Raw genomic sequence first — 15232 nt, 5'->3', positions numbered from 1 at the left:
GCAGGTGTCTTTGACTGTGGTTGCTGCTAAATCAGCGGTATGTGTGTTTGGTTTGGGCAGGCAATTCATTGCTGATCTGTGCCTTTGCTTTCTTTTGCTGGGTGTGCCATGTTTTTCTTTATCTTCTTTCGTTTGTTGCTGTTTTCACTGTTCTCTACTTCAGCATTCATTCTGTTAATATAAAGCTGGGGTAGGTAAGTATAGTTGCATGAGCAATGACAATATACTTCCTCTTTGGCTGAACTACTGGGAGGGTTACAGTTCTCTTACCACAGTTTTCTGTTGCAAGACTGAGGAGTCATATGATGTTATGTCATTCAGAGGCAGCATTACACAGTGGAACAAGGCGCAACAGATTTGTGCAATGGATCCTTCTGTTTCATCAGCAATGTGTACGAAAATGATCCTTACATTCTGGCTGTTTGCTTTATTGGATGGGAGGTTTAATAACATAGGAACTCAGCAAAGTCTGTATTTCTGAGTTTGGCCAGATTGAGGATGTCTCTTATTACTGATGTAGTTTCCCCTTACGTGAGCACCCTAGGCACACATTCCTTACTTGTATCTTCCAGTATGTGTCAAACAGACCCACCCTGGACATGATATGTACCTTGCTTGCAGACAAACACTTGCTGATCATCAAAGTAGCAAAGAAAATACAAGCTAGATTCCAAAAAGCTTTGGGATGGGGGTGGGGGATTCAGATTTCGATGGGTTTCTGGTTTATTGTATTTTTAGCATCTTTATAATTTGCTGTATGGTGACAGCAGCCACGAAATTAAAAGATGCCTGCTTCTTGGGAGAAAAGCAATGACAAACCTAGACAGCATCTTAAAAAGTAGAGACACCACCTTGCCAACAAAGGTCCGTATAGTAAAAGCTATGGTTTTCCCAGTAGTGATGTATGGAAGTGAAAGCTGGACCATAAAGAAGGCTGATCGCCGAAGAATCGATGCTTTTGAATTATGGTGCTGGAGGAGACTCTTGAGAGTCCCACGGACGGCAGGAAGATCAAACCTCTCCATTTTTAAGGAAATCAGCCCTGAGTGCTCACTGGAAGGACAGATCATGAAGCTGAGGCTCCAATACTTTGGCCACCTCATGAGAAGAGAAGACTCCCTGGAGAAGACCCTGATGTTGGGAAAGATGGAGGGCACAAGGAGAAGGGGACGACAGAGGACGAGATGGTTGGACAGTGTTCTCGAAGCTACCAGCATGAGTTTGACCAAACTGCGGGAGGCAGTGGAAGACAGAAGTGCCTGGCGTGCTCTGGTCCATGGGGTCACGAAGAGTTGGACACTACTAAATGACTAAACAACAACAACAAATTTGCTGTATAAGAGTAATGTGTGATTTACATGGAGAAGAGTATTATTTTTCTGTTTCCTTTTGTGTGTATATGTTAAATATGTCAAAAGTATTTTTGTTGTTAAATCATAGAACTGTAGAGTTGAAAGGAACCCTGAGAATCATCTAGTCCATCCCCCTGCAATGTAGGAATCTCAAATAAAGCATCCATGACAGATGCCTTCCAACCTCTGCTTAGAAACTTACAAGGTAGTAGAGTCTACCACCTTCCAAGGGTGTCCATTCCACTGTCAAACAGCTCTTACTGTCAGAAAGTTCTTCCTGATGTTTAGTCGGAATGCCCTTTCTTGTAACTTGAAGCCGTCAGTTCAGGTCCTATCCTCCAGAGCAGTAGAAAACAAGTTTGCTCTAACTTGCATGTGACAGCCCTTATCATGGTAGCTTGTACCTTTCAACAATAGAGTTTCATTCATGAAAAGCAGAGTATAGAGGGAAAGAGAGGTGGTTTGAAGTGCTTTTTATTTGCTGATTGAGTGTATGGTATACACTCTGCTTTTGAAGTTTGTTCCTGCCATCCATTCTGTATACTTTGTGCAGGGCTAATTTAGTTGCCTGATAGGCAGATATTGGCAAACATTCATAGCTCAATCACATTTGGTTTTGCTACTACTAAGCTAAAATCGTTTGGTTAGTGTTGCAAATTTGTTTAACGTTACATAATCTCATTCATTAGCCTCGTGTTCAGAAAGCTCTCTGTCACTTTGGGATTTTTGCTGTCCAACTCTCTAGTTCGCAAGTGTCTCATTTGTACATATGTGCCTATTTTTTTAATTTTTTTTTACCTTGTTTTCTATCTGATTGTGCTATTCTGCATAATGAATTTGCAGTAGTCAGTCTTGTTTTCATATATTATCCGTTAAGGAAATTATTGAAAAATAAGTCTATCTAGTTTTAAGCAGATTGTATCTATTGTTTATGTGGAAATGCAGTTTTTCCACTTGCACAATACGGATCTTGGAAATGATTTTTTTAAAAGTTTTCTGTACAACGAAGTGTCATAAAGCTGAAGTACTGAAAAGTTCGTTTTTACTACATTCATCTGTTATTCTATTGTTCCACTGTACAGTTGTCTGATGACTTCCTAATTTTGGGGTGTCAAAAAAACAATGTGCAAGACCACTTCCTCCCCTTAATTTCTTTTAAAGCTGTGCCTGTGATCCTCGATCTCCCAACACCCATCAGCCTCAGATAGCATGGCTATTGGTTAGGAAAGGTGAGAGTTGTAGTCCAAAGCATTTGGAAGGTACCAGGGTGGGGAAGGCTGCACAAAATTATAGTTTACTACAGGGGTCAGCAAACTTTTTCAGCAGGGGGCCGGTCCACTGTCCATCAGACCTTGTGGGGGCCCAGTCTATATTTTGGAAAAAAATATATGAAAGAATTCCTATGCCCCACAAATAACCCAGAGATGCATGTTAAATAAAAGGACACCTTCTACTCATGTAAAAACACGCTGATTCCCGGACCATCTGCGGGCCGGATTTAGAAAGTGATTGGGCTGTATCCGGCCCCCGGGCCTTAGTTTGCCTACCCATGGTTTACTATTATAAGAATGAGCCTAAACAACCATTGGGCTGTGTTCTAGCAGGGCCACAAGATGGAGTTCAGAAGATTTTGCTTCCATTTTTTTTATCAACTGTAGCTTGATGTGTTATTTGAACTCAACAAACTGTGATTTATCTTAACCATGGTTTGTTTGAAACCACTGTTTAAGCTTTGGATGTAGCATTAACTGTGGTTCAGTTGAAAGTTTAAAACTTGATCTCCTTGAAGGAGATGGGAGAGGATAATATGAAAGCTTGAGGTTTGCATACATTCGTTTTCATCTGGCTAAAACTATGGTTTTAGTTGGAATCCTTCCATTGTCACTGCTAGTTTTAAATGGTTACAAATTCAACAGTCTCTTCTTCTGTAAGTTTTGGTGAATCTATGAAACAGCGTAAGGAAAAAGCTTGTTCTACATCCTTGACTTTTTTCTTTGTCTCCTTTTCACAAGAGGGTTTGGTTTGAATAACCTTCTAGACCTTTTTCCTTTTGTAATTACAAGTCTGCACCAGCATTTGGGCCATGCTGCCACCCCATCAGACAACAATATGAGGAGGTTTTCCTTATGCAAACACATGCCATTTAGAAATAAAACATCTATTGTGACAAGGCTTTCTGAGTAAGGCAAGGTCTAAAGTAGTATTTTTCCTTGGAGTTGATATGCACCGGAAACACTTTTGTCTCTGTAAGAATGTATTTAGGCAGACCTGGGCATGTTCTGACAGGCAAAAAATAAAGGCCCAATAAAGAATATGAATACTGTGAAGAACTGAAAAAGTTGCTTGATAATTAGTGGTAATCCCATTTCTTGTTAATGCAGGATGAGCAGAGAAATACAGAGTATTACAGCAAGATTTGGATTACAGAGGAAAACACATAGATGTATCTTATTGTTTAAAAAAAAAAGGAAAGAGAAGAAAATGATTGAAGACCTCTTTGTTAGCACTGTTTCAATTTTTATTTATTTAGTCAATATAATGCAAACAAATTGAACATGGATATAGCAGTGTTTGCTTCTGAAATGGAAGTAGGTATGCTAAGATCAGTTTCTTATAGCCTTGTGGCTCCCCAGGTAGCTGCTTCACTCCTCCATGTATACAGAACATGTGACTGAAAATTATAACATAGGAATATTCACATATCTGAAGGAGCTGCTCATGCATATAAATACCTGTATACCTGAAGGAGCCTATAGCTCAGCCTGGACACTGAGGTCCTCCTCCGAGGGTCTTCTGATGGTTCCCTCACTCTGAGAAGTGAAGTTATAGGGAACCAGGCAGAAGGCCTTCTCAGCAGTGGCGCCCTCCCTGTGGAATGCCCTCCCAGCAGATGTCAAGGGGATAAAGAACTACACAACTTCTAGAAGACATCTGAAGGCAGTCCTGTATCAGGAAGTTTTTAATGTTTGATGTTTTACTATGTTTTTATATGCACTATAAGCCACCCAGAGTGGCCGGGCAAACCCAGCCAGATGGACGGGGTATAATTCATAATAAAAATATTATTAAATGTAATAGAAATAGAATTTTTTAAAAATAAAATCAGAATCCCTTATTAACTTTCTGATGGCACCATCTGCATGTTTGATTAAGTGGTAGATGGAAGATCTGCCTTTTCTGCTAATACTGCTGAAGAGTTGCAAACTTGATACATTACACATAGGCTGTGTTATCTCGGCCAACATAAACAAGCCTTGTGGCCCCCCACGTAGCAACTTCAGCCCTCCCATTACATGAGGATTAAGTCTGAAGTATTCAGTTAAATATAGCATTATGAAGTAGATAACTGTGGTTAATGGCTTTGGAACAAGCAGGGTACGCAGAACCAGGATGACTCCATATCCTGGCTTGTTCTGAAGATGTTAACCATGGTTTCTCAGTTTGAATGGCCTACTTGTGTAGTAGTCAAGAGTGAAGTAGTTGCATTTGAGTGCACAAGGCTCATTCATATCTCAGCTTATTGCCCTCTACAGTCTTTAAACCCGATTTTCATGACAGATGTGAAAGGAGATCCATCAAGCAATGTCACCAAATTGAAGTCAGTCTGACCTCAAGGTTGACTGATATGAAAATCAGTAGAGAAGCTGATAAATACTATTGGATTCTAGTCTGGATCTTTGATTTAATATATTGCTGCAATGTTTATGGTTTCTAAAAACTTGGAGTCTTGTATATCAGGGAATTCATCTTTCTGTAGCTACAACTGTGCCATCTGCACTCAGGAGCAAGGGATCAGCTGACTTGCAGGAATCCCAAGGTCTTCATGAGTGCAAAGATTTTTAGGGGGTAAATCTAAGAGTAGAAACCAAAAAATGACCCAATGGTGATTGAGCCTACCTTGTAGTCATAAAATGTGGCTGACTGTTGTTGGAGAGGCAAATCAGAAAGGGTGTGGAATGCAATGGAGTAATCTAGTACAGTGGTACCTCAGGTTAAAAACACCTCAGGTTACAAACACTTCAGGTTACAGACTCCGCTAACCCGGAAATAGTACCTCGGGTTAAGAGCTTTACCTCAGGATGATAACAGAAATTGTGTGCTGGCATTGCGGCGGCACTGGGAGGCCCCATTAGCTAAAGTGGTACCTCAGGTGAGTAACGGTTTCAGGTTAAGAACGGACCTCCGGAACGAATTAATTTCGTAACCAGAGGTACAACTGTAAAAGGAATGACTGGCTGTCTGGGACCCTGAACAGAAGCGGGCTACACTGCAACGTTGTTTTGCAAGTCAAACATGCTGCATGTATATTCCACAAACACCAAGATTTGATGTGCATTGCATTTTATTTTAAATAATGACTGGAAAAGTCTGCTAGTTGCAATTTAAATCTTCAGAATAATGTTCTATAACTTTAGTTCAGAAAAATAATCTCTTAAAATCTGTTTAATTTCAAGCATTCATGAAGTTTGAGGGATAGAACTGCCAACTGTAATGCTTTCAGTATAACAAACAGATGTTCTGGGAGTGATGCACAAACAAACTGTATATAAAATAGAATGTGTACCCTTTTAAAACTCTTGACAATAGAACACCTGGAATGGATGTCTGTACTAGGATTCTGAGATCCTGAACCTGCAAGATGGTCTTGGTGTGAAAAACTGCCATGATACTGATGCAATTATTTTAGTGTCTCCCTTGGCACCTAAGCCCCTGGAAAGATCATTTAATAGACACACACTTGGCTGAAAGAGCAGTACTGGAAAAAATGTAAGAATGACTGGAGCAGTACTGGAAAAAATGTAAGAATCCCAAGTAGTGTGAAGGAAATGGGCACACAAAAGTCTCTGTATTGGAAAAAGGGTAGTTTATTGATGCTGGAAGTGCAGTGCTTATGGCAGCTTTCATTAATTGGGTGTTTCCACATAAATCCATTGAACCATGCTTGAATTTAGCAGTGTGTTTGTTTTTCATTAAGCTGGGCCTGTAGATTTTTTTTTTTAATTTGGTGTTTCTGAAAAACCACAATAGATTTTCAAAGCTAGTTGTAGTTCAGGACTGTTCTAAATTTTAATGAAACATCACAAATGAAAACCATCCCTTCTGATACAACTTTGTAATTAAATTTATATCCAGTATGGCCTCCACATGCCAATAACCACATCTAACAATGGTTATTTTTCTACAGCGCTATAGTCCTAGGTTCATAGTATACAGCTGAATAGATTCTGTATTATATTCTCATGCATAAAACTGGGGCTGGAGTTACTAAATGTTAAAAAGATCATTTTCTCTTCCTCATGTATCGGGCAACTAGCCATGGGCATTGCATGAGATGTGATATCTTTTATGGAACCCATATGTATGTTTACTGTTGGCAAGTTTCTGCTAAAGCAGTACAAAAAAACAAAATCCTAGCCCCAGCTTTCTAGCCAAATAGTTTCCCCTTTGTAGTGGTTATTTATGGGTTCGGTTTCTTGTTTCATCAGCTTCTAGGACTTTTCACCACTAAGAACTGCACTGGAATCGTGCCAGGGGCCTGAGGATTCCATTTAATCTGCATAAGTGAAAGTTGCATAAGCCTTTGAATTGACCTGATTCCTAGTTAGCTGTTTGCTTGTTTTTGCCTCCATATAATGACTAATCTGCCCCCTGCAAGTTTGGTAGGGAGATATGCATCCTCCATTTGACCCAAAGTTTCTCCTGTAGTTGTGAGACAAAAAGGGTAATCAGAAAATGATTGTGGACAAAGTAAGCATTCAACTTGCAGTAGCATTGATCTGCAGATGGGGGACATGATGAAATCTGCCCCATTTATTACCATGAAGTTTGAATATATCAGGAAGGGCTTTTTATTCCTCAGATGTTGGCTCAAGCAAGTTTTGTCCTTGGCGAAAGAAAAGAGGTAGAAGAATGTTAAGCCATAGCCACAGGAAAAAGGTGACTAGGGAGAGGGCAGGCTGAGAATTTCAGAGAGAGAACGTATAGTCTTAAATATTGAGAGGGGATATTACTGTGTTTGCAATAACTACTGTTTTCTATAATTAATTAATTATTGCAGTTGCCGTGCCTCCTGTAGCCTCTGCACCATAGAATGGGGACTTGAGCAGAATTGGGAGTTCTGAGCAGATAGCAAACGACTGTTGATAAATTTCAGTCAACCATAGTTAGCTTATTGTGCATTTGGAGGTCAGCCATGGTTTGGGTTCCGAGCTATGATTAGTCCAAATTAAATTTGTGGTTAATGGAATGCATTTGTAAAATCCAAGCAGGATGTACGTGAACATGTTCATTTGTATGCTCTCAAGGAGCAGCAATTTACCTGTGCAAAAATTTTGGCAATGAAGACTTCATCTTGGTAACTGGATGAATCACAGTGAACCGAAGTAGTTTAATCCCTATTGTTTTGGGGGTTTCAGTGTTTCAGAAGGTAGATATGAAAGCCCACATAGATGTACTTTAGCTTGTAACTTTTTTTTTTTGCTGTGCCTTTTTGCAAAAGGCTGTGACCTCACCCTTCATGCACTGAGTGTTGTTGTTGTTTTAAAAAAGATATTTGATTAAAAATTACAGGTGCAATATACAGATTATGAATTTATTTAAGTTTATTCTACATAAAATGGAGTTAGGATGTTCTCTTATTAAAACCACATGTGATTATATTTTAAACCATTTATGAAAGCAAGGCTTCTCATCCATTTAAAACCTTCAAGGTAATATCCTCAGTGGTAGCAGCAGTGTTAAGTTTGCCATGTTCTCCACATAGACCTGAGGCATAGGAAATCGTTTCAAAGCCAGGTCTCTCCTGGAGTCTTGGAGCTGTTCAGATACATGGCTTTGGCTCAGCCCCATCTCTACAGCAGTCATTAACTATAATCATGAACACATGAAAACATGACTTTTCTTCAAAGGAAAATGAGAGAGGGCAGCTTGTTGGTGAAATTTTAGAACTTCCTTCTAATTTTCCTTTTGTTTTTACCTGCGGCAGCACTTCTGAAACTCATTTAATTTGCATTCCATCATAATCTAATACAGCTTGTTCCATTCCAACTTACTGTGGAATGCCTTTAACATATTACTTTATGCTGTTCCTTTGAAAATTTGTTGTTTCAGGTTCCTCTCAACTTCCTTTGAATGGCAACATTTTGTGTTCTACACGTGCGATGTGTTAAGTTATAAAAGGGGGGGAAATGTTCCTTAGTATCAATAGAATTCAGTAGAATTCAGTAACTGAACTTGTGGGTTTATTTACCAAGGTTTGCTGCAAGCAGTATTTATGTATACTGAAGTATTCCTTGAGTGGTATTTTATACAGATTTGGGCAGCTTATTTGAATGTAGAGATGAATTATGTTTATTACAGGCTTGTGACTGTCTCTTTGCCTCAAGCCAGTATAAATCGCCTTCAAGTAGAAAAAATGGGTTTGTCTCAGTTTCTTATTTTTCTAGTTTTAATTTCAGTTCTCCACATTTTGAAATAATAGTTTACATGAAAATTCATAATACATATGTGTGGGTTCTCCTAACACATGCAATTCGTGTCTGAGAAATTGATCAGTTGCCTACTCTGGATGGGGTTGGCAAGGACGCAGGTGGCGCTGTGGTCTATTCCACTGAGCCTCTTGCCGAGCAGAAGGTCAGCGGTTCGAATCCCCATGATGGGGTGAGCTCCCGTTGCTCTGTCCTAGCTTTTGCCAACCTAGCAGTTCGAAAGCATACCAGTGCAAGTAGATAAATAGGTACCATTGCAGCAGGAAAGTAAACAGTGCTTCCAGACGCTCTGGCAGTCGTCACAGTGTCCTGTTGTGCCAGAAGCAGTTTAGTCATGCTGGCCACATGACCCAGAAAGCTGTCTGTGGACAAACGCCAACTCCCTCGGCCTGAAAAGCGAGATGAGGGCCGCACCCCATAGTTCACAGTTTGGGGGTGCTTCTGGGTTCAGCACTGTTACTGGATGTTCAGCTAGCCTCATTGGCTAGAAGTACCTTTTACCAACAAACACCGGTTCAACAGATTTTTGCCATTCCTGGACCAGGAAGGCCTTGGGGTGGAGGACACCAAGAGATGTTTGAAGAGCAGCAGCTGAAGCAGCCCCGGCAGCAGCAATCTCTTAATTAGGACCTGAGCTGTGGTCTTTTTCCATCATCCCCTTCCTCCAGCCCCCATAAGTCAGCACTGCCTTTAAAAAAGAATCCTATGTATGTGTGCATATTCACTTATTGTCTGCTGCCTTGGGGGACTGTTGCCAGGTTCAAAGGCAGGTTAAAAAAAATACGAAGATACAGAAATGACCACTCATTTGCTAATGACAGCCAGAAGTGGAAAGATACCATCCCTCCACAGATTCCTGGAGAGTCAAATCTGGGATATGGCATATACAGTGGCACCTTGGCTTCCAAACTTAATCCGTTCCGTAAGTCTGTTCTTAAACCAAAACCGTTCTTAAACCGAGATGCGCTTTCTCTAATGAGGCCTTCCGCCACCGGTGCCCTTCCACCGTTTGGATTCCGTTCTTAGACTGAGGTAAAGTTCTCAAACCGGGACACTATTTCCGGTTTGGCAGAGTTTGTAAACCGAATTGTTCTTAAACTGGACTGTTCTTAAACCGAGGTACCACTGTATGATCAAGTTGGTTAAAGTAAGAGAGGGTAGGCAACAAGAATGTTTTTAGTGAGAGGAGTTTATTTCTTATTGGAATAAGAAAATGCAAGAGTCAGTGAATCCATATTCTCCGTTGGGGGGAAATTAAAACTCTGGGGAAGGAATTCATCATAGTGCTATGACAATTGTTCCATCAGCGCAAAAATTTCTGCTGCTAGATGGAGCCATTCCCCCTCTCCTCCCCCTGTGTGCTGTTCTGAGGGCTCACCTGACCCCCTCAAGCCAATTGTGGGGTGGCTTGGGGAAGAAAAACCCATTGCACAAGTGGAAACCCTTTAATGGACTTCTGCTGGCAGAACCCATTAGTTGAATCTGGCCCTCAAGAAATACAAACTCAAGAAGTGTCAAGGAAACCAAGAAAAAATAACTGTTTGTTTTTGAATAGCAACAGTAAAAGCAATTAGATGATCCTGGTAAATAGTTATTGAAATGCAAATCTATAATAACATTTTAGAGCAGGCTTCCTCAACTTCGGCCCTCCAGATATTTTTTGGCCTACAACTTCCATGATCCTTAGCTATCAGGACCAGTGGTCAGGGATGCTGGGAATTGTAGTCTCAAAACATCTGGAGGGCCAAGGTTGAGGAAGCCTGTTTTAGAGATACTGTGATCCAAAAACATAATGTTCTGCAGGTTGTTTCTATTTATATTGTATTTAACCTTTTCTATTGTTTTCATAATCAATCAAAAATACACACACACACCCCATATCCCTATTCTGAAGCCTTGTGGTCCTGTGTATTTTCCATGCTTAGTGAGCACAGTTTACTGCGTTATGAGGATTTTTGGACTAACCCAGAAAAGTGTTGCTTTATGTTCTTGGCAATCCAGGACTTACTAATACCATTAGGGTATTGTATAGTTTGGGCACTGGCTGTTGGCAAGTTTGTATACTTCCATTGTGCAATAATAACTGCAAAGGAACACTTCTAAAAACAAAGTGGGAGTGACAAATAAGCCCTTTGTTCTGTTTTCAAACTTGGGGCTTCTTTTAAAAAAAAAGTCCAGTGATTGTAGCAATGCTAGACATAAAGATGTTGGAAGATGTTTAAACTGTTGGTAAGAAACTTGCTGTTAACCTTAAAGTAACCAAAGATTGTGCAAGACCTTGAAATTCAGTCCTTTGTTTGAAGCTTCTGTCTCCTTACTACTGTTCTAGTGTCTATGTTCTGCTATAGCTCTGTGGCTCAATGCGCTGTTCAAGTATCAGGGGCTGCATATCTATGAAAGTGCATTCCATCTAAGAAATCTGGTCCACTGCTATTGTTTTGTCATCTGTACAATGCACGCTCTTGCTTTGAAGGGGAAAAGTTGTTTCTCTCCTGTGGGCTCTGTGTGACCATTCAAAATGGGTATACTTTAAGTGGCATTGCAGGTTCTGGGAAAATATGAAAGGACCTTATATTTTTCATCTTTGAGCTTTGTTGTATGTGCATGGCTTGGGCACCAAGGGCCACGATTTCAAAGGAATTCAAGACTCCACAGTTCAGGGTCAGACTTTCAAAAGGTCTTGGATCCCCTTAGAACATCAAAGAGAGTGGGCAGGCTTTCAAATGAGTTCAGTATTTATGGAACACATCTAACAATCTGCTCTTTATTTAGGTTTTTAATTAATTTAGCCTTTCATTCTTGACAAAAAGTTAATTCCGTCTTTAGGTGCCAATTTGAAATTGTGTTGGAAATCTGGGTTTATAAGTAGAGGCTTTCTCATTTCATAGCATCTTTCTTGAGGCAACTTGATAATCACACATAGCAGACTTGTTGCTGCAGAGGGCAAGACTTAGAACCAGTGGGTAAAAATTTCAGGGAAGGTTGTTTATATTTTTAGGATGGCTTTTAAGTTGCATAAAATCCAGAACAACAGTAAAACAATATGAAAGAGGTACAACAGATAGACAGTATCCTTTAAACAATTCAGTACAAGTTTAAATTCATTGGGGGGAAAATAATTATATTTAAAATTCACCTGGTGAAAAAGGCAACAAGATTAGACACAAGGTAAGCCTTCCTGGGGAATGCATTCCACAGACAGGTTGCCACCACTGAGAAGGCCCTCTCCCAACTCACCATTCATCATGCTTTAATAGACAGGGCCATCTAGATATGACCTTGTTGTACAGGTAGGTTCATGTTGTGTAGACCTGTGTGGGAAACCTGTGGATGCTCCAAGTCCTGGTAGACAAAATCACCTCCAGGTAGTGTGGCCAATGCTCCATGACATCTGGAGGGACACAGGTTTCCTAACCCAGGACTATATTAATTCTCCAGGTATCCGGGTCCCAACTAGTGAATGGCTTTAAAAGTAAGCATCAACATTTTGAATTGTGCTTGGAAGTGGGCTGGAAGCCAGGACATCAGCAAGAGATTTTCTTCATTACTGAGTCCCAGGTGACAGCCTAGTACAGGTTTCCTCAAACTCGACCCTCCAGATGTTTTGAGACTACAACTCCCATCATCCCTGACCACTGGGATCATGGGAGTTGTAGGGATCATGGGAGTTGTAGGCCAAAAACATAAGGAGGGCCGAGTTTGAGGAATCCTGACCTAGTAGCTGTAGTTTGATTCCATTTCCTGATTAGGCTTCAAAAGCAGGCCAGTGTGGAGCACCTGGGTCTAATCAATACCTATGGCCAGGTTGTTCCAATCTAGAAGGGATTGCTTTTGGTTAACTGAAAAAAACCTGTCAGTGCCACAGAAGCTACTTTAGTCTCCAGAACAAACATTGGACTTGTGAGTATTCCCTGACTGCTAATCTGATCTGTTAGGGGAGTGCATATATTCATAACAAGTCAAACAACATGTACAGAAGTCATTCTTTGAGACATGATCTCTCTAGGTTTGAAATGGTTTGGACTGAGTTGAAGGGAGGGCAGGGAGACTAGAGAATTAAATGTGGATGAGAAAATATATTTTTATTTGTATTTTTTAAATTTGTATGCCACCCTTCATCTGAAGATCACAGGGCAATTCACAACATAAAAAATATGAGAACACAAAACATATAATAGAACAAAAAACAACCAATAACCTCTGCCCCCACAAACACATGATTTAAGTAGTTTGTGAACCTTGCTATTTGCCAAGTATGTAGTAAAATTAATACAATCTAAATTTTAAAAAAGGACGTGGTTTCCCCTGTGCCTCTATCACTGATTTATCTATGTGGGATATCTTGTCCTTTCAGCTGCAGAATATTTTAGGTGCAACAGGCATACATTGGAAATAGGATTTTGCTTTTAATCTTCAGTTTATAAGCTTTCTGGTAACATAGAGACAGGATATATTAAAAGGCTGCTCTTATCTTCAGGGCTCTTGCTTAATTGCCACTTCATATATTTTCCTAAACTCCATCACAGAGTTTGTTTCATGCTTCTAACAGGAAATCAAATATTGATTTTCTGCATACTTATACAGAGTGAATTTATGCAGCAGATTTGCTTTGAGAGTAATATTTCATTAAGCCAGAAACTCTCATGATTTAGCAGTATTTAAAACACTCCCTTTAGATTTTTGTTGACTTTATATCTGAAAGTAAAGGAAGAACAACAATCAAAATCACTTTGGGTTGGCTTTTGTTTGTTTTTCTGCAGCAGTGTATGAAAGAACAATTTGAAAGAGCCATTTCAGCCACGTTTTAAAGAGGAGACCAGAGGACAGAGATCTTCGTATTTTGGTCCTTATTTTTCACAAGAGCCAATGACAGTTGGAAATGAAAGACTGGGCATCAAAAACACATCAGCTTTGCTGTTATAGGTTATGATGCACGTTACTTGAAATAATGGTCTGAAGAGGACCTTGTTACTGTTTATACACATAATGATGGTGATGCCAGTTTCCTCAAGAACTTCATATGCACAACAGTAATTATCCACTTGTTCTGTTTTCACGTTTTTGTTTACAATATCTTTGCTCCCCTCAGCCTCACTTTCTGCTGTCCCCATACTTTTTCCTTGTGTACATTTTCCTTCTGTGCATTCTCATTTAGTTAAGCTGTGTCTGGTCACTGGTACCTGTGGCACACAGTCAAGTGCTAGTCATGTGCAGAAAGCTGAGTAGGAGGGACATCCTAGGTAAGGACTTGGCCAAGTTGTAGTACTGCCAATATAGTGGTCAACATAGGCGTTGGGGCCCTGGTTGTGCTAGCCCTTTCCGCCCCCTGGTGCTTTGTGGTTTTTAGCATCTTTGCTCAAAGTTTGGTGAAACTATGCTACTTTTCTCATGAAGCAAGACACTGTGCACTTCTGTGGGTTTTGAGCATGCTGCCACATTCAGGTTGTAAGGAATCTCTCTCCCCATTCAAATTGCTTGGTTGCTTTTCTTATTAATGGAATCATTTGTGCCCAAACCTGTTGTCTGCACCCACCATGGTTGGGCAAATGGCAGGGTCCACTGGGGTTCATGCTAGTTGCTCACGTTCTGTGTTATATATTATTACATTCTGGGTGCCTGCCTTCTCTCTTCCTCCATCCCTGATGTAGTGGGGCCCAAAGGCAGTATGGGATAATGAAAATGGCACTTGTATTGTGAACACTGTCTGCAATGTAAATAAAGCAGGGGAGGGGTGGGGGAGACTTTGTACCTGATAGTGTGTAGAGGGCCCCTTGTCTAGGATCCCTCTCATTAAGCCTTTCAGTTTTGCCCACTACCCCGATGCCTTGTACAGTGGTACCTCGGGTTAAGTACTTAATTCATTCCGGAGGTCCGTTCTTAACCTGAAACTGTTCTTAACCTGAAGCACCACTTTAGTTAATGGGGCCTCCTGCTGCTGCTGCTGCGCCGCCGGAGTACGATTTCTGTTCTCATCCTGAAGCAAAGTTCTTAACCCGAGGTACTATTTCTGGGTTAGTGGAGTCTGTAGCCTGAAGCATCTGTAGCCTGAAGTGTCTGTAACCCGAGGTACCACTGTAAGTTGTTGCACTAGCAGAAGCCAGCGCAACGAATCCTGCCAGCACAACAGGACTTAATCTCCCCCACACCATGCCCATCCCAAATCTGCTCAGGTGAGTTGGGACTTAAGTTTAAATTACTGACATGAGTGCAGTAGTAAACTTTTATTTATTGACAGTGGATGTGCTTGGACTGTACTTATTGATCTCTACCAAGCTCTTTCTCTTGAAAACCGCAGCAAATCAAGTTCTCATATTGGGAACAAAGCCACAGTAGAGCTCAGCATAAGGAATTATTGCTTTTTGAGGTGAAGTGGGATCCAAGATGTCAATTGTT

At 40.6% G+C, this 15232-nt stretch overlaps 1 protein-coding gene across 2 annotated transcripts in view; it reads left to right on the top strand.

The window, feature by feature from the left end:
• Nucleotides 1-15232, top strand: part of B3GNTL1 (UDP-GlcNAc:betaGal beta-1,3-N-acetylglucosaminyltransferase like 1) — a 173074-nt gene that overhangs the window by 21048 nt on the left and 136794 nt on the right. Inside the window, exon 6 of one of the 2 annotated variants that reach the window (XM_079966144.1) lies at nt 5-37. The exons of the other annotated variant lie outside the window; for it this stretch is intronic. Coding sequence (XP_079822270.1) covers nt 5-37 — 33 coding nt within the window. The remainder of the gene's footprint in view (nt 1-4; nt 38-15232) is intronic. 2 annotated transcript variants of the gene reach the window in all.

The sequence above is a fragment of the Podarcis cretensis genome (genome assembly GCF_951804945.1).
Source record: "Podarcis cretensis genome assembly, chromosome: 2".
Lineage (NCBI taxonomy): Eukaryota > Metazoa > Chordata > Lepidosauria > Squamata > Lacertidae > Podarcis > Podarcis cretensis.
Note: the sequence above shows the minus strand (reverse complement) of the source record. Positions and strands in the feature narration are given on the sequence as shown.